Source organism: Anguilla anguilla, chromosome 10 (assembly GCF_013347855.1).
Source record: "Anguilla anguilla isolate fAngAng1 chromosome 10, fAngAng1.pri, whole genome shotgun sequence".
Taxonomy (NCBI): Eukaryota; Metazoa; Chordata; class Actinopteri; order Anguilliformes; family Anguillidae; genus Anguilla; species Anguilla anguilla.
In genome coordinates, this window is record NC_049210.1 from 8,197,689 (window position 1) to 8,225,177 (window position 27,489).

Here is a 27,489-nt window from a genome sequence, read left to right on the forward strand (position 1 = left end):
CTAACTAACAGACAGTTCAAAGCACAGACCTGATCAGACCCAGATAAGGACCCACAGGCCTGTCGTACATGTATGCAGATAAGATCATGAGAACATTAAGAAACATACTGTAATGGGGAGAGAAAGCCATTCAGCTCTTCTAGGCCCTACACTTACCTATGGTCTAGAGAGCATTCAGCTCATGGATTGAACGCCCTAAGTGTCTCTACCTGTACTGCACGACCTGGCAAGCTGTTCCAGGCCCATCTGAAGTCCTGGAAAGTGGTAGGATGGAAGAAACTCTAGCTCAAAGCACAGACATTGCTAGGTTGGCTAGGTTGATTTGTCATTAGCTGGTTATGGTGCACGGTCATTCATTTTTTTATGTCAGCCAGCTAAGCTGTCCGGGAGATTCCTTTTAAGCCTTTGTGAGTGCAGGCTTTTGTTTCAACCAAGCAGTAACATGCCAGATTCTTCTGAACAAGGTCTTTAGCAAAGACGCTAGTGGTTGATTAGTGGAATTGGATGTGCAACTGCTTGGTTGGAACGAAAAACTGCACTCAAACCGGGCCCTTTCTGGTTAAGATTGAGGACCCCTTGTTTTAAGTTTGTCTCTGAAGTTAGTTGGTGTTTGTGGATCTATTTGTAAGTGATTTCTCTTCTCTAATGTAGTCAACACAAAAAACACTGCCACTAATGTCTTTTTAGCTTTTGCAATTAATTCAAATTACATCTTGTGAAAATCCCTATTTTTTAAGCATAATAATTATGAACTGTACAACAGGATAGTCATTAGCATCCCAATAATACTTAATGTATATTATGGAATCTTTTTAATTGTATATGATTACATTAATGTATAACATGGTTCTATATCACTGACAATGTTAATATGTGAAGGTACTGACCCATATGTAAGATGTGGCTTCTACTATAGCTGACACCAGTGGGGAAATTCCACCCCCCAGAAATGACACACCGTTAGACAGTACATCATCCAAATTAGTTACCTTATCACTCACTGATCCCTCCCTGGGACACACACAATAAACCATGGGGGCAGTACACACATATGCACACACATACACTCATATGCATATAGACAGCTGCTCACACACATACACTTACACCTGCATACACATACATATAGACACCTACAAGAGTACACACGCACACACACACTCACACACATGCTTCACCTCTCCTTTGCTCTTCCTTTCTTGGTCCTTTGCCCTTCTCGCAGGGACAGTTTTAGAGAGGGTGTCACCGCTGGTGTCGCTCTGTTAGGGACGGGTTCACGAGGTCCAGCCGCCCAGCTGGTGTCAGTTATACTTACTGCACGCTCAGCAGTACCGCCCAGCCAGCTCTGAATCAAATTACTACTGCTCCACGCTCACAGGCCCAAAGAGCCTCCCCTTCCTTCTCTCTATGTCTCTCTCTCTTTCTCCCTCACTTTACTTTTCTGTCGAGTCATTCCGTTTTGTGTCTTCCTGTCTTTCACCTTGTTTGTCTCCTGGTTTATATGTACTCCACCGACTCTCTCCCATGGTCAGCTTGGGTGACGTCTAACGTATGACCAGCTCCTTGTATCTGACGTGAGAAGCTGGTGCGTAAACTCCAGCTTCTCGTGTTAGAGTGAGAGAGCTTAACTAAATGCTATTGTCACACCACAGCTTTGTTTTTTCACTGTATGCACACACACATACGCACCAACCTACACTCGCATGTGTGTTCGGTCCTCCTGCCATGTCTCTCTTGAACTTCTGAAAAAACAAGTTACAGTTTATGAGAATAGTTTCCCTACAATCTAATTTCAGCCATCGGTCATGAATAACACAACATAATGACAAGAACAGGCTATTCGGCCCAACAATGCTTGCCATTTTCCTAACTAAATTGCATCTAGTATTTTGATTGCCAACAGACTAGATAGTAACTAACACCGTATCAAGCCTGGTCTTGAGAACCCCCAGAGTTTCTGCCTCTGCTTCATACCCAGGCAAACTATTCCACACAGTGTGAAAACATGGTTCCTAATGTCTGTGCGGTGTTTACCTTTTTCTAATTTCCATTTATGTCCCCTCGTTCTGCTAACAGAACTCAACCCGAGGAATCTCTTGTAGTTCACTTTGTTAATCCCCTTTATGAATTTAAAAGCCTCAGTCAAATCACCACTAAGACTCCTTTTACTAAGCTTGAAGAGATTACGCATCTTAGGTCATTCTTCATAGCTTTTATCTTTCATTCCAGGAATCAATTTGGTTGCCCTTCTTTGAACCTTTTCCAGAGCCTCTATATCTTTCTTGTAGTATGGTCTCCAGGACTTCCACCCACTTATGGATTTTGTTTAAGTCTTCTTTGATTACTTTAATTCCAAACAATCAGCTGGGCCTCCCAGTTTTTGTATCATCTGCAAACTTAACTAATTACTTTCAATATCCCTGTCATGGCCATTTATATAAATTAGGAAGAGCAGTGGTCCCAGCGCCAATCCTTGTGGGACTCCACTTCCCATAGTACCCTGCTCAGTTAAGATCCTTCCTACAACTAGTCTTTGTGTTTGATAATGTAGCCAGTTCCGAACTCTCTACGAAAGATGTTTTCGAATTCCTTCAGTCTTCATTTCGCTAATTAGGCTCTCAACAATGGAGCCTCACCTGTGCAAGGTCATGATTCATCAGAAGTAGTAACTGGCCACTGGCTTATTACCCAAACTCATCCCAGAAAGTTTGGCAGACATAGTTATCATCAAGGATAACCCGGTCGGGCTCATAGTACTGTAAGATTATGAGCAGCCTGGCCAGGCTCATAGTACCGTAAATTTATGAGCAGTCAGGTAAGGCTCTTAGTACCATACAGTTATGAGCAGCCTGTTCATGGTTATAGTACTGTAATGTTATGTTCAGCCTGGTCAGGCTCATAGTATTATGAGGTTATAAGCAGCCTGGTCAGGCTCATAGCACTGTAAGGTTATGAGCAGTCTGGTCAGGCTCATAGCAAGCTAAGCAAGCTGGTTGTTTTAATGAAACATAATGAGTTGGAAACTACTTCTAAATGTAAGTTCACTATTCTCTCTGGGTGGGGAGGGGAGACTGACTAAAGTGTATTGTATCAAGAGCTGTATTTAGAGAGAAGAAATACAATATTTATGAGTGACTGGGCATTTGGTCTCAGGTCAGGAAGATACTGGGGTAAATAAAATTAATTATAATAGTGTACTTCAGATTTGTGTGTGTCTGTGTGTGCGTGTGTCTGTGTGTGTGTGTGTGTAGAGGGCCTTGCATGCTTGCCTGCCAGCCTGAAGACAATAGCGTGCGTTTACCAGGCATGCCTTGCCTGCTGAAATTAGAGGGTGCGTGTGTGCGCATCTGCGTGTGTGTGTGTGTGTGTGTGTGTGTGTGTGTGTGTGTGCGCGTCTGCGTGTGAGTGTGTGTGTGTGTGCGTGTGTGTGTGTGTGTGTGTGAGTGTGTGCGTCTGTGTGCGTGTGTGTGTGTGTGCGTGTGTGTGTGCGTGCACGTGTGTGCGTGTGTGTGTGTGTGTGTGCGTGCACGTGTGTGCGTGTGTGTGTGAGCTTGTGTGCGTGCTTGTGTGTGTGTGTGTGCACGTGTGTGTGCATGCATGCACGTGTGTATGCGCGTGTGTGTTTACGTGTGGGTGTGTTTGTGTGCCTGCTTGTGTGTGTAGGAGAGAAACAGTGTGTGCTGTTGCCTTGCAGCCCTGGTTGGCAGCATAACTCCAGCTGCAGGAGCAGCAGCAACAGCAGCAGCAGCAGCAGCATAAGCAGCAGGGGTGGTGGCAGCAGTAACCGTCCATCCCCCTGAAGGTAGTAGCCAGTATGGCAGCCCCAGCCCTCTCTGGACCACACCCAGTTTACCCTGTTCAATGTGGCTGCTTCTGCTGCTGTTGATGTTCCTACTTCTGGTGCTGACTGATCTGGCTTAACAACCCCCCCCCCCCCCCCCCCCCCCAAACAAAAAAAAACACCTTCCTCTTCCCCCTGCACTGCGTTCCTGGTTACGCGCCCTCCCTCGGCTAGCTCTCCTGCAGCCACCCCCCCCCCCCTTCCCCCGCCTCTGGCTCCTCCCTCTCCCTGGGCAGGGGCACGTCCCCCCTGGGTTTTTGGGGAGCAGGCGGGGAGGCCGAGGGGGGGCCCGTGTCAGTGTGCCTCTCTCTGTCTCGCTCCAGGTCACGGGCTAGTGCAGGAGGAGCTTCTCTCCCCGGCCTCCATGCACTACCTCCTCCCCTCCCCCCTCAGCGGGGAGCCCTACTGGCAGGAGGTCTCCAGCATGGACTGCGCCCCCATCGCCACCACAGAAGAAGACACGCTCATGGAGATGTCCGAGGTGCAGGTGTGGCCCTCGGGGGCCAGCCCGTCCCTGGTGGCCGTGGAGGACTCCTCGCTGGAGTGCAGCAACGCCGACGATTCGGAGGGGCTCCTGGGGACCCCTTACGGGACGCTGTGTCGGCCGGATAGCGGGGCCAGCGGCTACAGCGGAGGGGGCGGGCTCAGCGGCTCCATGGAGCTGGTGGAGGCGGAGGAGGACCTGGCGGGAACGGGCGGAGCCAACCCCGGGGTCAACGTCAACGGGCTGGACAAGGGTCAGAGGTCGGAGATCGAGAGGTCGGAGGCGACGGCGGCGGGCGGCAGCATGACGAGCAGAGCCGGAGAAGGAGAGGGAGGTGGAGGAGAAGGAGGAGGAGGAGAGGGAGGAGGAGGAGGAGTGGAGGGGCCGGGCTCAGAGGATGGCCTTTCTGTCGTTGCAGGACAGCAGCGAGTGTACGCCCGGCTGAGCGAGTCGCCCGGACTGAGCCGTGTCGCCGAGCGCAACGGCGACAGGTGAGGCCTCCCAGGTGCACCCCTACCACCTGGGCATGAGGTCAAATCCCAGACAATCACACAAAATGCACATTCTGGGTAACAACAAGAAATTTTGGTGTGGTTGTCCGTCTTGCTCATTTGGGTTTGTTCATGAACTGTCAAAGATGCCAATTTTTGTCCTTTGGTAACAAATTAGCTTCCCATCCCCCCTCAACTCCCTCCCTCTCCCCAGGTCGGGCAGCACCTCCTTCCTCTCTTACCTGCAGGACCAGTCGAACCCGGGCTGGCACTGCAGCCCGGACTCCCCGCCGATGTGGGCGGGGCCAAATTCCAGGCAGTGCATAGAATCTGTGATGTCATCGGTGCGGGCCGGCGTGGGCGGGGACTCCAGCCAGTCGCGCGTCTCCCAGGAGTCCCTGCTGCAGCCGGTGCGGGACACGGGGCACTCCGAGATCCTGATGGGCCACTTTAGGGGGACGCAGCCCTTCGAGAAGGGGCTGGGCTTCCCCCACCGCGCCCCCGAGCTGCGGGGGTGGGACGAGGCACGCCTCAGAGGGCAGGTCAGTTTTTCAGGGTGACACCCGAACTCCCGCCCTCTCACACCAAGATCCCAGATACTCTCCCTGTCATCTCTTTCATCATCTTCAAACACACGTGTGGGTAGCTTTGGTTTGGGAGAGCCGAGTGGTCAATCAACAAGCATCAGTTAACGCTTGTTAAGAGTCGTCATGTGGGAATCCTTCAACCAGGGGTTCGATTTCCAGCCATGGTGCATTCTCTACTTTGATCCCATCTCTGTCTGCAACCCTCTCTGCTTTCCCCCTGAATGAAGTGAAAAAATAGAAAACAAGGGTGTACTGTGACAGAACAATGATAACAGTCATGATACAGGAATGCACGCATCGATGTTTTGACAGCTTGCCAAATTCATTTTAATGATCACTGAATTTGTGAAGAAAAAGGTGAACCCTTAAATTTCATTGTGTAAAATAATATCCCATTATTATTTTATTAAATTCATTTCTGGTATTAATTAGTCAAAATGAATATGCATAGTCATTCTTCAGCACGACTGGTTCATTGGAGTTTTACCATGTATTTCAGACTCATTGCACTGAATTTCAGGGTGGTTTGTGCTTGACTTTGTGTTAGCTAAATGGATTAGCACCTGTGAGGAGTTGTCCAATTAAATGTAGGCATTAAGCAGATGCTCACATCCAAGGGAACATGCAAAATGGTCTAGGTATTTAGTGTAGCTGAAACCAAGGGGGTAACAGCTAGGCTAGTTGTTGTTCCTACTAACATAGTAGGAACAAGAAGTAATAAACGGATTTGATGTTGTGTTAGCAGTAGCAGCATTAGAGTTCAGGGTATACGTGCTACAAATGCACCCAGAGAAACGCCTCTTCCCAATGGGCTCCTGTTCACAACACACCCCCCCCCTCCCGTTCTGCAGACGAGCCGAGCCTAACAAGGCCACGAACGCAGTCGGTCTACCCAAATATAGCGCCCTCCCACATAGCCCCTCCCCCGCCCTCCCCCTCCCTGTTGCTGAGCTCCTCTGGCCTGAGTGTGTTGGCACGGTAACGTGGCACAAAAGCACAGATTTTCTTGTCACACCAGATACTCAGCTCCTATGTTGCATCCGTCCTCTCTGCTTCTTACCTGCAGGAGGTTCCTGGTCAATATTACACTGCAGAACTGCAGCAGAATATCAAAAAGTTTGTGATGTCATAGAAGGACTGGAATGGAATTGTGGAAGTGTGGAATTCTGGAACATCATTTGGCCGTGCCACTGGAATCTAGCCAATCACTCGCTGTCCACACAGTACGTGAAGAAGGGGCGATAACGTAACTGTGCAATAGCATCAGTGGGCAAGGTTCTCTGTGGAGCCCCTTAGCCCTTAGTGCATGTTAGCGTAGTAGATTAGTGATTGTGCAGGTTGAGTGAACTGCACAGCCTTTCTGGGTCAGGTTACAGTGCAGAGAAAGTCAGGCAGAGAGCCCAAACCTGGCCCTGTGTGAGAAACACTATCCCCTGCACTGACGGTGGGGGAGGCTGGCTCTTCCCTTGAGACGCCGCCTGCGTTGTGTTGCTGCGTTCCAGTCTCGCCAGGGCTGCCGTTCCTTTGTGTTCATTCACTGTCATCCTCTGAGGTCATTTACATGTTGGTATCTGGCAGTTATTCCTTTACAGAAGTGTAGTGTATGTTAAGTACCATAGTCAAAGGTACAATGGTAATGCCCCACCTGGGAATCAAACCTGCAGCCTTTGATCTACAAGGCCAGTTCCCAAGCCTGTCATGCTACACTGCTGCCAAGAGCATATTATATTGGGACAGTCAGACATAAAGGACGCAGATGAGAATAGAAACACAGGTCCCAGCTGGGGTGATTAGCGATTTTGTTTGGCATTGTGCGTCCTTGTGTGTGTTTGTGTGTTGACCGGGTATTTGGCCGAACGCCGGAGTTGGTGGGGGATTGGGGGGGGGAGGGGGGGTGGGGGGGGGGGGGGGGGGGGGTGGGACTGTTGGTTACACCTGTTGGTGTCACGTTATTTATTTGTGTTTTTGTAGGCTGACACCGAGCTCTGACAAAAGTCAACAGAGCCAGAATGCAGGTTCGCAAAGTGAGCATAGCGTAGCAGACTTGAACACTACTCCCGTCCGTACAAGGCATTTCCTGTTGGCCAGAGAGCCACAACGCAAGCGGACTCGCATGTTTGCAGGAAATTCTGCATCACTGCGGAAATCAAGGAAGAAAATGAAATCACTGGATATGCCCCCCTTCTCTCCAGAACAGATTTAGGGAGTTCCTAAAAAGCGGTTTGGATAGTTATTGAAGGTAGAGGCGTCCATTGTTGCTGATTTCTAGTGTGGTAAATACGTGCTTGGAGGGGAATGTTAGTGAAACAGGCCTATGCCAGGGGAGGTGTTGGGTGGCCAGGACTGCCGCTCTGTCCAGCGAAACGGCGGCGTGGGCCAGAGATGAAGCCATGGAGGTATTTAAAGCCTGCAGATCACATGTGTTAGGGTTGGGGGGGAGGGGCGAGGGGTGAGAGGGTTGTTTTTGGAAGTTGAGAGAGAGAGAGAGAGAGAGAGAGAAACGAGAGAAACTCCTAGGTTGCCGGGCGCCCGGATTTGATGACACAGGCCAGCCGCTGCTCCAGCGGGAGCGAGTGAACGAGAAAGAGAGAGGGATAGAGTGGGAGAAAAGTAACAGGAGCCAGTGGAAGAGCGCTTGTCCTTGTTCTGTCGGAGAAAAAGGGAAGGAGGGGGGCAGGGAGACTTAAGGAAGGGGTGAGAGAGAGAAAGAGAGTGAGAGAGAGAGAGAGACGAGGGAGAGGAAAACTGGACTGCCGCGGTGAGTCTGTGCCGCTCCCGTTTTCCCGCTGAGAAGAGACGCCAGCGGAGGGGAGGGGGGTAGGGGAGTGTGTTTGGGGGGGCAGGAGGACCGTCCGTGATCGCGTGCGTGGTCGTCCGGTGTTCGCCTCGCGGTTGGCGGTGCAGGTGTGAGCGCGTGCGCGGTCGTTCGGGGTTACCGCGCGGTCGCCGGTCGCCATGTGGGCCCTGCTGACGGAGCTCCTCTTCAGCCTGGTGCTGCTGGCCTTCCTGGTCATCAGCTGCCAGAACGTCCTGCACATCGCCAGCGGCTCGGTCCGCTCCGTCCTCACCCACGTCCACCGGCAGCTCGACCGGGAGCTGGGCGAGGGAGAGGGCGCGGCCGAGGAGGAGGAGAACATCACCACGCGCGTGGTCCGCCGCCGTGTCATCCTGAAGGTACTGCGGAGAGAGAGCGCGAGCGCGCGAGAGCGAGGGGGGGGGGGAGGAGAGGAAGAGGAACAGAGAGAAAGGTAGAGGAAGGGAGTGAGGGAAAGAGGAAGAGATGGAGAGAGAGAGTGAAGGGGAGAGAGAGAGAGAGAAAGAGGGTGAGGAGGGGGGGAGAGGAAGAGGAACAGAGAGAGAGGTAGAGGGAGGGAGTGAGAGAAAGCAGAAGAGATGAATAGAGAAAGGGAGAGAGAAACTGGGAGGAGAGGTAGAGAGTGAGAGGTAGAGGAGAAGTGGGAGAAAAAGAAAGGGGACAGAGAATTGTAGAGAATCTTTGGGCACCTTCACAACATCCTTTAATTAAAGCCCATTACTAATCTTGATTAGCCTATTGGATCTACGCACAAGCTTGGCTTTCTGCCTGGGGGAAGCTAGCAGAATCACCATGGGAACGTCAGTCACAGTAGTCACCTCAGATCCTGTGTGTCACCGTATTTCCAGTGATGCAGTGTGAGGAATCCATGGATATGAATTACAGCGTAGTGTTGGTAAGGGTTACAGATGGCTTCCGTAGGAACCTCAAGAGGTATTCTGAGGTAGAGGTCACTGACCTACTCAACAGGTGAGAGTACTGAGGCCTTGTGTGTGTTGGAAACCAGGTCAAGCCAGAAAGTTGTGATGCTCTTGAATGTTCCAGCTCGTTTGGTTTGGTCTTATTGTTTAAGATGTTGTTCCTACAGAGTTGCTGAGTGTGCTGCTTTTTGTTGTTACTCAGCACTGAATTGCTCAATTAAAGCAGTTTGTTACGCAGTTAGATCATCTCAACCTGGTGTACTGGGTCTGAATTGATTGCCGATTTTCAAGTGGAAAAACCAGCATACCTCCAGTGTGCCTCCAGGACCAGAGTTGGGGACTCCGAGCTAGAGGTGTCCTTTTCGACAGGGTCCCTAAAATAAGATAAAATGGGAGATGGGAGTCTGACTGATGTCTGGTACTTGAATCATGTTGTGTTGTTCCTGGGTTTAATTACTGAGTTTTAAGGCCTGCCTTTTCCCAACTGTGCTGTTGAGTCGGAGCACTCACAAGTGAACTCGTTAGGCCTGCCTGTTTGCTCGGTGATCGACTGGTCAGGTCTGGGAGTGAGTGTGAATGCTGCATTTGCATTTGGAGGCACAGGCCAATACGCCTGCAGTAAAGCCCTTCTACTGGTTCCATAACCCCTCCCTCACATTCCCAACATCCTTATTGACAGGTGGGCTGGGGTGTGAGGGGGGGGGGGGGGGTTTGACCAATCTGGGATTTGAGGGTTTGGAATGGCTTTTCTCACACCCCTGTAATACGGTTGTTAATGTGCTGAGATTTGTTCTTATAAATAGTAGTGGCAGTGTGCCCTTGCAGTTATTAAAATAGCCCTTCTATTGTCGTTTAGTTTAATTTGGTTACTGTGAGGAACTGTGGTGAAAAGCCTCATTAGTGTCCACCCTACCACCCCCTCCCTGGCACCCTTGTCTTCCCACCTGTCCCCGTCATACTTTCTCTGTGATTCAAATTCAGTGTGCTTTATTGGCAGAAAGGAAAACAAACATTTTCTCTGGTATGCTATGACAATGTCTATTGTCTTTCTCTCTCTTTCTTCCTTTGGCTGTCTTCTCCCCTCCCCCTCTCCTCTCTCTCTCATGCTCTTTCTCTGCCCCCCCCCCACTCCCATTCTGCTGCATGGGCCCTGAATCGATGCCAGTTCAGTAATTGATGAGGGGGATGTGAGGCTCTCCTGGGGGGTTATTTTTAAGTTGTCTGGATTCCAAACCCAGTCCTGCTGACTCCTATGTCCCCCCCCCCCCACCCGCAACGCCCCCTCCATTTTACATGCTGCTCCCGTTCCCTCTCTCCATGAGTATGTCATTGCTACCGAGTCTCTCATGACTGTTTTGTCCCAGTCAATTCAACTCAATTACATGTTTTGGCCTGAAAAAAGAACAGGGATGCCAAAAAGTACAACATGCAAATAGTGTAAAAAAAGCAAGTGTACATTTTAACTGACAAACTTAAGACAAAAACTCTGAACTGATGATGATGATTGTGCTTCAAGTGAATAGGACTGTGTAATGGTATATTCTGGTGTGTAATGCTATCCTAATGTTATGGTACGGTGGATTATCTAAAATATTTGGCACTATACTGTATATACTTGTGCAGTGTTGTTTTATTGTGTTTCAGTGGGATGACATGGACTGCATAGTGCTGTATAACACTGTCTTAGTGTTGTGTTTGCAAAATGTACTGCTATGTACTGTTGGGTAATGTCCTAACGTTGTGCTGTAGGGTAATGGGGTGGACTGTATAGTGCTGGGTAACGTTGTCCTAACGTTGTGCTGCAGGGTAATGGGGTGGACTGTATAGTGCTGGGTAACGTTGTCCCAACGTTTGCCTTGCAGGGAGGCGAGATGGACTGTGTCGTGCTGCGTTACGTTGTCTTAACGTTGTGTGTCGTGGGTGGAGATGGACGGCGTATCCCTGTGTAACGTTGCGTAACGTTGTTCTGGCGTTATGTTGCAGGGCGATGAGCTGGAGGATCTTCCTGGAGAGCAAGTGAGCGAGGAGCAGTTCACCGACGAGCACGGAAACATCGTCACCAAGAAGGTCCACACCCCCTATCCTAAAGTTAACACCCTGGGCTTTACCCACAGTGCATCGCTCACTTTCAGCACCTGTTTATCAAACACACAGCACAGTGCAGTATTTATGTACAGTACGCAGCACGCAGCAAGATCTTCAGTGTATGAATGAATTCTGACAGAGTATGTTATACACTGATAGACTGCTTTTATATCCAGTGTGGTATAAATGCTGTTAGATTTGAATTAACACGGAAGGTTTTCCTTTGTGTAATAGGTTGTTAATGTTTTATTAGGTATTTCTTTTTTTTTTGATAACATTTATTTGGTTTCTCCAAAATCACAAAAAATGTACAGATTTTCTGTTGCACATTTTAATCCCTCCTGACTTTCAAAAAGATTCTGCTGTTGTCTTTGGGGATTTCTCTGTAGAACACGTCAGTGATAACGTTAACCACAGCACCATCCACCATTACATTACAAATCATCGTAGTCATCCTCATCACCACCATGGGCATCAACATCATCATCACCTCTGCCACTGTTAAGTGATTAACAGTAATAACACTTTGTAGAACATGCTGCCAAATACCATCCCTTGTGTTCCCAAGAGAGGTATAGTTTCAGTGGGTGGGGCCTCTGGTATGCCCCGCCCACCTGCCCCCTGCCCTCAATGTGCACAGGCTCATAGACTGTGGATGATTTCCTGCTGGTTCAGGCAGGGCAAAACTGATGGGAAAACAGATTGAGTCTGAACCCCCCTCTCACACATACACTATGTTACCTGGTCTCTGTGTGTCGTTGGGGTGGTTGGGGGGGGGTTACCTGTGGAGCAGGTTCAGTGGTGCACAGCTTGAGCAAATAGCTCACTGTAGATGATCAACTGAACCACAGTTTCCCTGTTCGATTAGCCTAAAATGGGTGCATTTTTTAAAATTAAATTCAGCATTTATACTTTTTATATTAGTAAGGGTGATGATGCAGTCAAAGCTCTCCTTTGGAAAGATACCCACACGCACATATACACACATACCCTCACACACACACATGCAATGAGGACATGAAGCTGACCCTCCTCTCTCTCCCTCCCTGTATGGGGCAGATTGTGCGGAAGGTGGTACGGAGGGGGAAGGGTAATGGCTCGGAGGGGGGGCAGGAGGTGATCGTGGAGGGCTCCCTGCAGGAGGCCGAGGAGCTGGAGGCAGAGGCTGAGCAGCTCATGAACTACGCCATTCTGGGCCGGGAGACCAGCAAGGTGGGCCAGAACCGGGGGTGGACCGCAACCACCCAGAGCAGAGCCGGGCCGAACCGGGCCAAACCACGCCAAACCACGCCAAAAACAAGCCAGCCCACACTAAAGCTGGGGCCCACTTCCCACTTTCAATTCAGTCAGTTCAGGAAAATTAACTCACGATTCAAACACACAGACAGACAGAATGTCTGTAATGTTCTGTGAGATGAGCTGACTGAGCTGGACTGGGGATTGGCCCCCAGCTGCCCAGCTCTGGCAGGGCTACTCTGATCTGCCCTATGCAGGTGCACAGTGCTCCATAGTGGATTGACCTGGGCAGCCGTGCTAGGTGGTGACTGGAAGAAGGGTATGCTCAGCTAGGCTGGATAGGCTTGGCGCTCTGGCCTGAGCCAACCTGTGCTGGGCTGGAATTTGCTGGGCTGGAGGAAAAGGCATTATTCAAAAGGTGTCCACATAAAATAGTCTTATTCAGGAGGTATTAATGTCTTTCTTCGTCAGTGTCAGAATGTTAAACAGGGTCTTACTCAGAGGGTATTGGTGTATAAAATATGTCTTACCATGCAGTTATCAGTGTGTAGAATGAGTCTTACTCCAAGGTTACAATTCTGTAAAATTGGTCTTTCACAAAGTAAAAGTAAAATAAGTTTCACTCAATGGGTATGAGTGTGTAAAATTAGCCTTAGGATTATAGGATGTCTTACTCAGGGGGTATCAGTGTGCAGTCAGTCCCAGTGAGTACAAGTAGCATGGGTCAGAACCAAATCAGAGGAAGCCAAACTGAAACTGGACTATGGTGTGAGAGTGGTTTGTGCATGGAGGAACCAGACAGTGCCCCCTGCTGGGGAGAGCGTGTACCTTAGCACCCCAACCCACCCCCATGACCCCCCCCCCCCTTCCCAAAACCTCCATTAGCTCTGTGTCCCCATCCCTGCTGCATCTCTCTCATCTGCATACTGCTTTACCTGTCCTCTGTGTCGTCGTCCTCCACCCCCCCCCCCCCCCCCCCCCCACAAGCAAGAACCAAACGTTTGCTCAGAGATACCAGTCATCATCAGTGAAGCATGTCTGTCCAAACGACAGGAACATGCTTCAGAAATTCTCACCTCATCCCGGATAGGTCTGACACGTTTCCCTCCCATGCAGAGTAACACCAGCCTGTCGGTTAGTTCGGTGTGTGATGCGCTGGGGTACGTGTTAATTTGCCCTGTTCGGAATTGGTTCTTGTGTGTGAGCAGAGATGTGTTGTTTTCCCCTTTGTTGTAACTCTGTGTGATCGTGTGACTTGTTGCCTCTCCCTTTACTCCTGACCCCTGACTTTTGACCTCTGACCCTGAACCCTGGTGTGTGTTACTAATCCAGCAGTGCATTCTGTATCTATCTCCGTGTCTCTGATACCTCTGCACTTTTTCTTTTCTGTCTCTCCTCCCTCCCCACTCCGCCTCTTTTTTCCTTGACCACCCTTGCTATTTCACTGTCTTTCTACACTTTCTTCTCACTCCATCCTTCATATTTTCTCTCCCCCTTCCTCTTCTCTCTCCTTACTTTCTCCATCCTTCTTTTCTCATCTTTTCTTTTTTTTCTTCTGCCCTTTCCTCCTTCCATCTAACCACATCTTCTGTCTCCTTCCACTACCACTCCTTTATTCCTCCATCACTTCATCCTCATCCTTCTCTTCCATCCCATTCTTCTAACCTTTGACCTCTCCTACTCTCTTCATCCGCTCTTAAATCCCCCCCCCCCCCCCCTTCTGTCCTGCTCTCTGGCCATCCAATCTATTTCTCTCTCTCCCTCCGCTCCTCGACCAATCACCTTTATTCCTTCACCTCTGCCCCCCCCCCCCCCCCCCCCCCCCCCCCTCTCCTGCTGCACACCCACCCCCCCTCCTGCTGTAGCCGGATTTTGTGGACATGAAGAAGGGTGCTCAGATAGTGAAACGCGCCAGTCTTCGGAGAGTAAAGCAGTGAGACAGACTGACACGTCCCTTCAGGTACGGGACAGACAGACGAATAGATGGACACATGGACAGACAGACAGACACACTGACAGACTGACGAACTGACCGATTCTCTGACTGCCTGAACGACTGACTGACTGGCCAAGATAATTTTTTCATACCCTGCTGGTATCTCATACCATTTTATTGTAAGACTAAAGTTGGCTTCATTCTCTTGTGTGGTATGCCTGCCAGGCCTGTGTGAGAACACGTGTACAGTACATCAGTGTAAGGGCCACAGGGGGGTGAAAAGCATGGGCTATTTCAGTCTGTGAGTGTTTCTGCACGAGCGATTCATTTAAGTCATTGATTGGCTAAAGAGTCAACACATCTTGTTTTCAAGGCCTTGATTGGCTGTTGATTGAAAGGAAACCACAGATACCTGCAGACACTGTAGCCCTCCAGGACTGGAGTAGAGGGTATCAGGAAGTGAAGTGGGTATCAATGTGTAAAATTGAATGTGTCTCTAAGATGTCAACATGTAATATATGGTCCAGCTCAGTTGCTGTCAGTGTCTTGGGACAGAACTCAATTGCAGTATGTAAGCTGAATGAAAGGTCTATTTTGGTAGGTAGCAGTGTGTATGGGCAGGGAGTATTAAGGTAGTCAGGGCCTTATACATATCTCCCTGGATTTTTAAAGGGTATCTAAAAGAGTTCGTTCAAAGTGCATTACATGTCACTAAACACCCAAAGTTCAAAGGTCAAAATCTGAAAGCCTTTCATCATTTGAAGTGTGGACAGTCTGGAGCAGCTGTATGCGTGTGTGTACGTGTCTGTGTGTTTGTGTGTGTGCGCATGCATGCGTGTTGTGTATGTGTGTGAATGTGTGTGCGTGCGTGCGTGCGTGTATGTTTTGGTGTGTGTCACTTTTTAAAAAATGAATTCAGCAGGTTTAAGATACATTATAAGGCCAAAAGTATGTGGACGCCTGACATCCAACATCTCATCCAAAATTATGGAAATTTATATTGAGTTAGTCCACCCTTTGCTGCTATAGCAACGTTCACTATTCTCTGAAGGCTTTATACAAGAGTGTTGCTGCAGGGGTTTGTTTCCATTCAGCCAGAAGAGCATTAGTGAGTTCAGGCACTGATTGGACGATTAGGCCTGGCTTGCAGTTGGCTTTCCAATTGATCCCAAACATGTTGGATGGGGTTGAGGTCAGGGCTCTGTGCAGGCCAGTCAAGTTCTTCCACACCATTCTCAACAAAACCATTTCTATTTGGATCTTGTTGTGTGCCCAGGGGCATTGTCATGCTGAAACAGACAAGGGCCTTCCCCAAACTGTTGGGGAAGCACAGAATCGTCTAGAACGTAATTGTATGCTGTAGCATTAAGATTTGCCTTCACTGGAACTAAGGAGCCTAGCCCAAACTGTGAAAAACAACCTCAGACCAAGGGGTGTCCAGATACTTTTGATCAGGTAGTGTATCTGGTGTGTTTCCACAGCGATACAATCATGGACAGTAGAATTACGGACTTGTACTATATAACAAAACAGTGGCATCAAACCGTAGTTTGAAAGTCCTTAACGGAGTTGCTGTGAATTCTGCCGCATGGTGTTTCTAACCTGCATATGACCTGAGGGGCTTGGAGGAACAGGTGTTAGTTAAGCAAACAGTTGATTGACATGGGGGTGGGGCTCAAACAGTGCTCAAGATATCAGGCCTTGTGCTGGCAGCAGTAGCCAAGGGCGTCTGTAAGACAAGCCACGTCTGTCCCCAGAGATATCAGCCTTTCACCTATATATTCCCCCTTATAGAATCTGACTTGGCCTCTCTCTCTCTCTCTCTCTCTTCCTCCCTCTCTCGCTATCTCTCCCTCCCTCTCTGTCTCTCTCCCTCTCCCTGACTCTTTCCCTCTCTGTCTTCCTCCTTCTTCCTGTTCCTTTCCCTCACTCTCTCTCCCTACTTCTGTCTTTCTTCCTTCCTCTTCGTCTCTTTCTCCCTCTCCCACTCTTCCTGTCTTTCCCTCCCACCTCTCTCACTCTCTCTCTCTGTTGACTGTCACTTAACCCATTTCGTCTCTCTACGCCTTTTGTGATTTGACTCACAGACGTGAGTGTGTGTGTGTGTTTGTGCGTGTTTGTGGCATGTGCGAGGGCAGCTAACTCTCGATCAGATTTGAGTCCAGATTCCGATCAAATCTGTCTCAGAAACCTGCCACAATAAGGCTGGAGATGTGAGACAGTCCATCAAAACCCTGTCATGTGCTGAGGTGTCCGATATTCTCTTCATCTTCTCCTTTCTTTCCTCTCTTCCTCTCTCAGGATCTGACATCAACTCCTAAACCATCCCTCATTGACACATGACAGACGGCAGGGGACGAGGCGCGGGGCGACGGCGGAGAGGAGTAAGGAAACGGAAGAACCGCAACAGCCGAGCCAACGACAAACCAACGACGACACAAACGGCGACTCGGCAACGGCGGCGGTGGTTGTCATGACGATTTTGAGTAGCGGCGCGTGAAAAAGGGCGCAAAAAAAAGTGACGGAGATTTACTCATAGTTTTCTTACCTTTTTTTAAAAACAAAAACAGACAAAAAAAAAAAAAACCAACGACAATATAGGCGTAGAAGCATGATTTCGTATAAAACAAAAAAACAAACTGAAAAAAGCAACAAAAATGTGCTTCCTGTTATCTCTCTATCAGCATGAGTGAATGCTGTCGCATGTCCTTATCTAGCGGCTGAAGAGGTATGAGGGGCGAGGGCGGGGTGGGGCGGGGTGTCCCAGGGTAATGGGGTGGGTCACGGGCGTTTGGGCTGGGGTGAATTTTAAAAGCCCTCCACCTCAAACAGGAGGGCGTATCTAACCGAAAAAGGGGGAGCCTACATTTGCTGATAATGACAAAGCAACAGCCCTTTTCACCCCATCACAAATCCTCGCCACCCACCACCAAACCCCCCCCCCCACGCCAGCCTGCCCCGCCCCGCCCAAGTGACACAGAGAACCTCTGGCAATTTTCGACCCATTGATCGCAGCGGCTCGTTCTCTCCATCCGGATATCGTTATTGTACATAAATATATGCACCAAAATGCTACGTGAATGTGTGCGCGTGCGTGCGTGTTTATGTTACAGAATCTACCCAATGTGATGATGATGATGATGATGCTGCTGGCTTGATACATATCTTACTCTTTCCTGGTTTCTCTTGTTTGGTTAAATATATGCGTATATATCCTAAGACTGCTCCACGTGGGTATGAGGAGAAAAAAAAAAACATTCGTCGTCATCCTGCTTGTGAGTTTGTATGTCCGTTTTTTTCTGTGTGAGGGTGTTTGTTTTTTTATTTTATTGTTTTTGCCCCTCCCCCCCCAGCCCCCTCTCTCCCCACATATCCGCCCCCCTCCCCGTCCTTTGGGACTTTATTGGGTTCTAAAGTGTCTCACTGTTGGTTGTGTTTTTGCAAAGACTCCCCTGACCTCTGGACATATATGTTTTACAGTGATTGCTGCTCAGAAAACGGAAATTTTGTTCAGTCCAGTTCTGTCTTGTTCAGTGTAGTTCAGACCAGTTCAGTGTAGTTCAGACCAGTTCCCCAGTCTGCTTCAGACTGGTTCAGTCTAGGCCGGTTTCCCTCTCAACCCAACCTGTGCCGCTGTAGTACTGAACACCCCCACTTGCACAGCTATACTTCTGAACATCGTACCTGTAAAGTTCTTACCCTACTTTTCTCCCAAATGCAAAGATTTGCTGACCCCACCCCCCTCCCCCACACACCCACACACATCTCTGCTCTCCACCAAAATCACCTTGTCTTCCAGGGTCCGGTGACCTGAAGTTTCTCACCGTGACATTACTTGTCTGCAGTGCTTTGTGGAGTGGCGCCCCCCTCTGGATGGTTCACGCCATGCACAAACACCTTTTTTTGTCCCAGTGGCTCAGTTTCCTACCGTGTCTATCCCACCATCTATGCTGGTGCAATACCGTGGATTGCCATAAGAGGGTGCCCTAGAGTCCTCCTGCTGGCTCTATCGATCACAGTCCAGTGTCTTCTCTCCACAGCAGAGCTCCTCCCTCTTTTTCACAATACAGACAGATCAGATGGAGCGACGCACAGCTGTGCCTGACAGCGATGGCTCCAGTTAAGCCAGTTTCCAGGAACGGAAGGGCCAACCTGCTTGGACCGTCTCTACATAAGAGAGAGAGCGTCGGTCGAGGGTCAGTCGTGCAGTAGAGGTTGAGCAGAAAGGAGGAAGCGGAAAGCAAGGGTGGTTTCCTTTGTTCTTTTTGGTTGTTTTGTTCTGCATTTTTTTTTTCTTTCTTTCTTTCTTTCTTAATTCTTGCAACTCTCTTATTTCCACTCAGGGGCGGAGCAGCAATAGAGCCACCAAGCACTGTGATAATAGACCGCAACACTGATCCCATTAGTGTGAACCTAACCCTGTCACAAAACCCCACCCCCGCGCCCAACCCCCGTCTCCCTCATGCTCTCCTCCATAAACATTCTCTCTTTCTCTCCTTCTGTCTGCATCCACACATTTACACGTCCCTCCCTCCTCCTACCTTCTCCCTCGCTCCCTCCTTCCTTCCTCTGGTTGATGTGGGAGGAGAAAACAAATCAGAGTCCTCTGTTTCTACTACAGCAATAATATTAACGCGGGGTGGTGGTGGGGGGGGGGGGGTGCGTTTGTACTTTAGCGTGCGTACAGTGTGTATGTACAGAAGAGAAGATGGGTTGCAGGATTTTTGATCTTTACTCACACACACACACACACACACACACACAAAGGCACACACATACGCTCTCTGAGCTTCCAATCCTGACTCAAACCAATCAGACAAATCACAAATGGCAGAACATTCAGGCAATCAAAGATGACATGTCCAGAGACCTGGAACGTGTCGAGTTCAGGATTAATCATGCGGTGAACCCTCTTTTTTTCACCCTTACACATTAACGTGTTTTTAGAGGGGGGCCACAATGTTAGCGACCAGCTTTTAAGAGATTTTTTTTTGGGGGGTGGGGCAGGGGTTTGGCTCCCTACTCCAGTTTGACCTGTTTCTGCATCCCCAGGGGGTTCACTGTGATTGATGTATGTGCATTTTTCCCCTGTAGGTTTTTGTGAAGACTCTCCTGATATCTTCATAACGATGAGTAGCATTTCCCCCTCAAGTTTGCCTCTCTTATCATTGATATTGAGGAGGAGGAGAACTCCAAACCCAATATCTCAAGTAGCCAGAGTTTTATGTGTCTGGTTTACCAGTCTACACACACACACACACACACACACACATAAACACACTTGTGTGTTCTCACCAAAAAAGGAATGTACTATGCTTATGAAAAGTGCTAAATCTCAGATTCAGATGAGTAGCCATCTCCTTACCATTTTTATTTTTTTACGCCTTAACATACATATTTGAAAAAAAAAACGTGTCAGATTGAGGACTGTTCACTACCTCTGTACAAGCAGGCTGAGTCTTGCAAGCAGAGCGTAGTTGGGTTTGTTTGCATGTAGGTGTGTGCGCATGTGTATATATGTTGGACATATATAGCCCCCTTGTGGCTGCCTGGAGTAGTGCATCTGGAACAGAGGCTATCAGACACAGGCAGGTACAGGTGTGGGGCGAAGGCTGACAGCGGAAGCATTGTACCCTCCTGTCCCAAAGAAAAGGCACATTAAAGTGATGGTTTAGAGCCAGGTCCTCAAAACTGTACATCATAAAATATTACGCATACACAGGTGTGCCGCAGCAGTGCTGGTCATGTTGTCAGAGACCAGTATTGATATGGTGAACACATGAAGTGAAGATATTAAAAAAAACACCTGCAGCTAAACCATCTGACAAATATAAGCACATAAGGATAGTCTTTCTTATCTGTATTCATCAGAGCCCTTTAATGCTTATAGGTTTGCTTGTTTTGTGTTTTTGCCTGAAGCAGAATGTGCCTGGTTCCTTACCTGTGTATGTCTGCAAACAGTGTTTGTGTCTTTCCAGTGGATCAGTTTTTTAGTAGCTTGTATGTTCTCCCAGGGCTCTGAAACTGTGTTGGTATAGCCGCAGTGAATTTTGTGTATCGTACAACCACGCATACCATGTCAGGCTGATGTCATGTGGATGTCAGTTCTTTTTTGACCTACGTGTCGCTCAGGTTTTTAGCTACTGTGGGGATTTTGACAGTCATCCTTTTCACCACCCACCCCCCCACCCCCCAAACTTGATGATGTCACAAAAATTTAGAGAACATAGGAGGGGGGGGGGGGGATTGGGTTTGGAGGGGACGTAGTGTCAAAATGCCAACATAACCAAATGTATTATGTAAGATGAAAAACAAAGGTGACAAATGACAATGATGGCTGTGATGTAACTTTTCCGTGGTTGGGCTGGGTATTTTTTCTTTCTGTTTCTTTGGTTTTTTTTTTCATATGAGGGTCACTTCCTTTTCAATGGGATTTTCATTTTCATGTTTTCAGTTTGCAAAACAAAACAAAAAAAAACTGAAGGGACATCAAGTCCTTTCTCTACTTGGGGACAGGAGGGAGAAGGGCTGTGAGGGTTGACTGAACGAGCCTTCCTGGTGCGTGGCCTTCGTCTCAAATCTCCCCTAAACTCTTGAGACATTGAGCCGGTCCAGTGGGCCTCACACAGTGACAGGCGTAGAGGAAGAGTCCATCTGAGGGAGGGGGGGGGGGGGGGGAAGAGTAGTTTAGGGGATCATCCAGATTTTTTGGATGAAGAAAAAAAAAAACAAATAAACAATGAAAGAACCTTGAAGTGATGATAATATTATAAACAAGTTCATGCAAAAATATTAACTTGCAAAAACTAGAGTTTACTTATACTCCTTTAGAATGGATTGATGACATTATTAACGCAATAGCATTATACTCAGTACTAAGGAATGCAACTGCGCACATGCACAGAAAAATGTTTTTAATATAAATATATATAAATATATGAAAACTATATATTTCATTAGAATGCTATGCACCGTTACTTGCTATCTGGGACTAGAGTTATGTTATGGGTGTACTTTTAGCATCTTAGCTACCAAGAGACTATTGAATTATGGGAAATGTCTGCATCCTGTGAAATACAGAGGGCTTGTAGGCATTTTAACTTGTTTTATTTTCTTTTTTATTGTTATGGAGAGGGAAAAAGGAAAATATATACAAGCCTTTCAGTCAGATTCAATCTGACATGAAGATATGTGTAGATAATTTACCCTGTACACCAGCTCAAATCATTTACAGAAATTAATAAAGAAAATTAAATATTTTAAGGTGTTATGATGTTTTATTTTTAGTGTGTGTGCGTGTGTGTGGGCCTGCATGAGAATATATGTCTGTGTATTCTTCACTAGACAGGATACCAGTATGGGAGTGTTACCCATTTTTGGCCATAATATTTTGAATATACAACAAAATGTAGCTGCAGACATATTAGAAAATGAACATTACATTGCTAATGTTAAGTGAACACCACTTAACTTTTTTAAATACCTAGGGTCAATGTATCTACATACTAAGTATTTAAATGTGGATTGACATTCAGACAACATTTCATGTATCACGTTAGATTATTGTATCAATTAACATAAATTATATTTTTAATCATCTTAGATTCTGCTAGTTTGGTGAATATTTTGAGGCTTTAAAAAAAATTAGATGCTGTTATTTTTTCCTATGATTTTTTCGTTGTAGCGCACCGACTGTTAAAAACAACAAATCCCAGCCTGCCACGGAAAATAACTATACCAAATACCAATAGGGGGCGACATCGCGATGTTTTTACCCCACTAAAACTGTTCCTGTTCTTGCGCTGCTTTGAGTGCGTGGTGTGTGTGAGAGGGAGAGGGTTTGGGAGTGTGCTCAGGTCTATCACAAGAGCTTGGCCTGTTTTGTTGGGTTGCGTGTGGGAATGCATGAAGCTAGCATTATTTGTAGCTAGTATGCGCATATTTATTTTATTTTTGTAAATAGTTCAAGCTTGATAGCCAAAGAAGCAACTAGCTAAGGCAATTGGTAGGTAGTTGCTTTATCTTGTTGCATTCTATATTTCTTAGCCGAAGGACCATTCACTTGTTTGAAGGCGATTTTTGAGCTCCAGCGTAAATCTGAAGATGTCTGCCGATTGTCAAAAGACCACGAGCAGGGCAATCCCAACTAGACGGGTGACTATAAACGACGCGACGATCTTGCCCCACGATTACTCCACAACTCCAGGAGGAACGCTGTTCAGCACGACCCCGGGAGGTAATACGTTAATACAGCTAAGCGACCAAAAACATTTGTGAAACAATTATTAAAAAACTAATGTCAACAACTTGAAGCGCAAGTAATTTCATGCTCTGTTCAAATGCATTCATGAGCTGAACAGTATTGGTGGTTCTCTGTGGTTCTGGTCGATGTAGGATCCATGTACGGTGCTAGCTGGCTAACAAAGGAATCGGGACATGCAGCGCTCGTCGCTTGCAAGGCTAGCTACCAGGCTACATTCCAGTGCTACTGTAATTTACATTCTAAATGTTTTTTGTCGTTAACTGTTTTCTTTACAGTATTACTGTGTTACTGAATGTGCTGTCACTTCGGTGCCATCTAATTTGAGCCACAGAGATTGCTAGCTGGCCGTGCAATAAATTATTAAAATATGTCTTTGCATGTGAAACCTAGGTAGCGTTTGTTAATTAAAACGCTGGCGTAGTAACGTTAGCCAGTTAGCTTTTGGTTAAGTATCAAAAGCGTAACGCTAGTCGATAGCTTGACATGCCTAAATGTTTGTTTGTGCAAGGTAGATGCTAAGTAGTTAGCCTGTAGTTAGTTAGTTAGCTAGCTCGTTAACGTTAAGTGGAAGCTATGGTGAATACAGTTTACTATATAATACTACACAATCATATGAGTGGATTTAACATTAAACTAGTCAGCATTAACAAGATTACTGTTGACACGCAGCCAGTTGGCTGCATGGCTAGTTAGCTGTTTAGCTAAAACCGTAAACACGGTCGGATGAATAATAATCTGAGTACAGTATAGCGACAGTAATCGAATCCTTTCGCAATTGTCTCCACATTGTTTTGTTAATTTACCGTAAACAACCTCGGGAGCGCAATCTTGTATCCAATGAAGAGAACAATCGGACGCGCAAGTGCCCTCACGTGATCCCGGTGCGCCTTCCTTGAACTCACTCAAACATTTGTTCCAGAAATAAAACCATCCAGTCACAGTGTCAGTGATTGGTTGCGCTCTTCAGTTTGGAACGATACTCACCTGTTCCCCAGTTTTAAGGGATAACAGGCATTTTATTTTATTATGGAGCTACCTTTTTCCTGGGTATAGCTACTTCTGACGTATACATGTCACGCATTGCGTTTGATAACGAGTTTTGTAGCCAGTTTTACCCAAGAGAAGTGTGCAAGTGGTGGTCGGTGACGGAACAGTCAGAAAGCGGATGTTGCTTTTTTGTGCATGTTATGGTTAGGCAGTGTTCTGTGTGTTTCCTTGCAAAGCCCTCACTTCCTCCTTCTCAACCAATCACAAATTTTGTTTGTGTTGAATATAGAACAGTAGGCTGTGACACATAAATCCCCCAAACCATATCAAGTGCGATGTGTCCATTTTGTCCGAGCTACAGTACACAAATATGATATGTCCCCGTAAAAATTCTACACCCCGTCCCTAAGCCTCACAGGGATGGAACAGGGCGTCCTGACGTTTTTTTTTTTTTTTTTAGGGGAACTGTTTTAGACGTGTAGAGAATGACAAATCGCTGATTGATTGGCTTAAATGGGAAAGGCAAACTGGAGAACAGGTGTTGTTAGTGACTCTGCTGTAGAGAGATTTGGCCGGACGCCCTCTTGGCGTGCGTGGGAGTTTGGCAGGGTGGCCTTTGCCACAGGTGGCAGTCCTCCGTCAGGTGAGGCAATAGGCCGTGCTGACACAGCATATATATTCCCAGCCACCATTGCACTCACACTTCTCTCCGCAGAACAGATTTAGTCTTCTTGCATCTTTCGCACCTGGGCTTTCGCCTCCCATTATTGACCTTACAAATTGTTTAGCTTCGTACCGGGTGCACATGCACGCACACACACACACACACACACACACACACACGCTCTCACACATACACACATTGACACGTACACACGCTCTCACACCTACACACTCTGACACGTATACACACACACACGTACACACTCTCTCTCACACGTGCACACTCTCACGTACACACACACACACTCTCTCTCTCTCACACGTGCACACTCTCACGTACACGCGCGCACACACACTCTCTCTCTCTCTCACACGTGCACACTCTCACGTACACGTGCACACACACACACAGGCATGGACTACTAGTAAGGGTTGGAGCTCTGTGCAAGCAGGGCTTGGAGGAACTGCCTTGATTTCATGTGGACGTCTTACCAGATACGGCACGCCCTTTTTGACACTCTATACATTCAAGATTGCGAAACCAATGCACAAACAGGCAATTTGGCACCAAAGTGTGGCTATCTAAAGCATGTATTTATAGTGGAGAAGTTGCACAATTCTCATAAGAAGGCCTTCACACCCTTCCCTTCTGCCACCCCAGATCCTGTTTTCCCCCTCGTCACTATTAAGCATTCATTTTCTGCTCAAGAGTTTAAAATTATATTTATGGTATTGCTCCAAATTTTGGTTTGCAATATTAAATTTGTCCTGTACATGCACACATTTTGCCACAAGGTTGGAATACTGAGGGTTGTTTGGAGTAGGCAGTTCCTGGAAGGATGGCATTTATGGTGTTGTTGTCCCTAGAACTACTGATTACTAGTGGTAATGAATTACTTCTGGTTTAATTTTCTAAATGGCTGTGAACAGTAGTGCTGGTTCACTCCTGTACCAGCCCACAGTGGAACATTTTCACCATGGACACAAGGGCTGTCTACAGCTGTAGCTCGTAACTTTGACCAAAAATTCCAGATCAAATAAATGATTAGGCTAATTAAATGATTAAGAACAGAACCTGGCATACATCCAGTCCTTGGACCCCAGACCCAAAGCAAACAACACGTGCAGAATATTTGTGCAGAGGCCACCACTCGATGGCTACCGTGTCCACATTGTTCCACAGATAGTGACGTGTGTTTTTGTTTTTGTCTTTGCTCGGTCCTGTTCTCTGTCCCCCTGCTGTCGAGCTGTCAGATCCAGTGTTTGTGTAGAAAATGTACGCTATCCTATAGCAGTGTCCGTGAATGCGGGGACTGTATAAATGATGTTGCCTGCACGTCTCTGCACGTGTGTGCAACACAGATTCCTTTCAAGGGCAAAAATCTTTGCATGTTCAGCGTCATCGTCCTGGTGATGACGTACGTAGCAACAATTCCTTGGAGACAAACAGTCGAAATGCCATGGCAACAGTGACGTTGGCGCTTCCGTGGAGCATGAAGGCGCTTGACTTTGCTTCGCTCCCCTGTCTCCCCAGGCACCAGAATCATCTACGACCGCAAGTTCCTGCTGGACTGCCGCAGTTCCCCGGTGGCAAGGACACCCCCCCGCTGTCTGCCAGACATTCCTGGGGTCACCAGCCCCCCCTCCGCTCACATTAACAACGACAAGGCCCATCCTCCGCAACAGATCCTTAACAACAACTGCAGCACTCACGCAGAGAAGAGTGCTGGTAAGAACTCAGCCCTGGCCGAATCTGATCCATTGCCACAACCTGATGGCACAAAAGCTGGAAACTGTTTGAGGGTCTGTAGGTCAGACGACTGTCCGTCCTTCTGTCTGCAGAGAGACAGCTGTGCAGATTTCATAATGTACAGTAGCGCCTCTGCGTTAAACGTGTCGGCTGTTACAGAACCAGGCTGCACGATATCTCCGCAACTGAAGTTTGGCTGTTAAATGCAAAATGAAAACTGCTCCTGATGCATGTTTATTTTTATCTGTTTGCAAAGGGGAAGATGCACAATTTGAAATGGATATCTAACCTTGCCTGGGATCTGGTACAAGAGAGCCAGCAGTTACGATGACGATTACGATGATGATGGTGATGACGATGGCAGATGAAGATGAGAAATTTAGAGAAGAGACCCCCCCCACCACACCCACTCTACAGCTTTATCCTTCCTTGAGGCAGCTGCTGAAGATGGACCCTTAAACACTTGCTCTCATGGAAGACTGGTCCGAATAGCTACGCCAAACCTGTACTCCACCCCCTCCCCCCACCCTCCTTACCCACTGACCTGTGTTGGTGTGACACCCCTCCCTATTTGTCTGTTTTGCCCCATGTGACATTTGACCTGACCCCCTATCTGCGTTAATCTCACCTCTAGACTCTCTAGAGAGACTCCCTATGAAGGGAGGTTGCAGTTCCATGTCGATTGTTTTAGGAGGCTGAGGGGATAGGGGGAGATGCCCCCCCCCCCCATGTTTAATTTAGGCAAAATTGCCCCCCTGGATGATAATAGGATTATTTTCTTGTGGGACTTACATTCTTTGTTCTTACCCCCCAATGTCCAACTCATTTATACATCTGAGCCTGTCAAATGATTCTGTCTTTCCTCTTGTTCAGTTTGCCGCTGCAAATGAACCACAAATGCCAATATCCAAAGACCACAATCTCCTCTTCATCATCATCACCCCCCCCCCCCCCCCCACATTTCAATTATCATTCAGGAGTGTTTTTTTTTCTTCCCCAGGCCAGAAAGCTAAATGGCAATAGTTGTTTTTTCTTCGCTGGTCGCTCTTTAAGATTGCCTTTACAATGGTTTCGTTATCACTTGCTGGTACTTTTACCAAGTGAAACTGATTGTGCACCAAAATGGTTCAAACTTTGGAATGTAACATGCTCTTATTTTCTATTTTTTTGTTGATGAAACTTTTGAGACTGGAGAGATGATTGACATGGTTATGATCATGGAGGAGTAAATAAAAACTAAATGAGTAAATGAACTGTGGCCTTTTCTATGCGTTTAGTCACAATCCTCTAGTAGACTTATATCTGACTATACAGGGGTGGGGTTGGATGTCGATGGGTGGAATTTCACATCCAACCACACTCATTGATGCCAGCAATGGGTTAAAAAAAAGTTATGATTTGTCCATTGGACTATGAGGTAGGATGTCCAAT

The 27,489-nt window shown here is 47.5% G+C and overlaps 2 protein-coding genes and 1 long non-coding RNA gene across 22 annotated transcripts in view; 2 read left to right on the forward strand and 1 right to left on the reverse strand.

The window, feature by feature from the left end:
- Positions 1 to 21,655, forward strand: part of LOC118206197 (ankyrin-1-like) — a 123,135-nt gene extending 101,480 nt beyond the window's left edge. For 15 of the 20 annotated variants that reach the window (XM_035378525.1, XM_035378531.1, XM_035378530.1 and 12 more), the window contains 6 exons: positions 4,165 to 4,816; positions 5,031 to 5,358; positions 11,122 to 11,205; positions 12,283 to 12,435; positions 14,325 to 14,419; positions 16,697 to 21,655. In XM_035378525.1, coding sequence (XP_035234416.1) covers positions 4,165 to 4,816; positions 5,031 to 5,358; positions 11,122 to 11,205; positions 12,283 to 12,435; positions 14,325 to 14,396 — 1,289 coding nt within the window. In that variant the 3' untranslated portion in view covers positions 14,397 to 14,419; positions 16,697 to 21,655. Of the gene's footprint in view, positions 1 to 4,164; positions 4,817 to 5,030; positions 5,359 to 7,859; positions 8,578 to 11,121; positions 11,206 to 12,282; positions 12,436 to 14,324; positions 14,420 to 16,696 lie in introns of those variants that run through there. The other 5 variants (XM_035378524.1, XM_035378533.1, XM_035378538.1 and 2 more) reach the window with 5 other exon arrangements.
- Positions 20,789 to 23,591, reverse strand: LOC118206199. Its single transcript, XR_004761155.1, has 2 exons — positions 23,462 to 23,591; positions 20,789 to 21,049 (listed from the first exon to the last, which is right to left on the reverse strand). It is a non-coding gene; the product is annotated as an uncharacterized LOC118206199 (long non-coding RNA).
- LOC118206198 (eukaryotic translation initiation factor 4E-binding protein 1-like) lies at positions 22,191 to 27,311 on the forward strand. The gene is made up of 3 exons (XM_035378541.1): positions 22,191 to 22,631; positions 25,843 to 26,037; positions 26,315 to 27,311. Exons 1-3 carry the CDS (start codon positions 22,499 to 22,501, stop codon positions 26,344 to 26,346), a joined length of 360 nt encoding a protein of 119 aa, XP_035234432.1. The 5' UTR covers positions 22,191 to 22,498; the 3' UTR covers positions 26,347 to 27,311.
- The last annotated feature ends 178 nt before the right edge of the window (positions 27,312 to 27,489 follow it).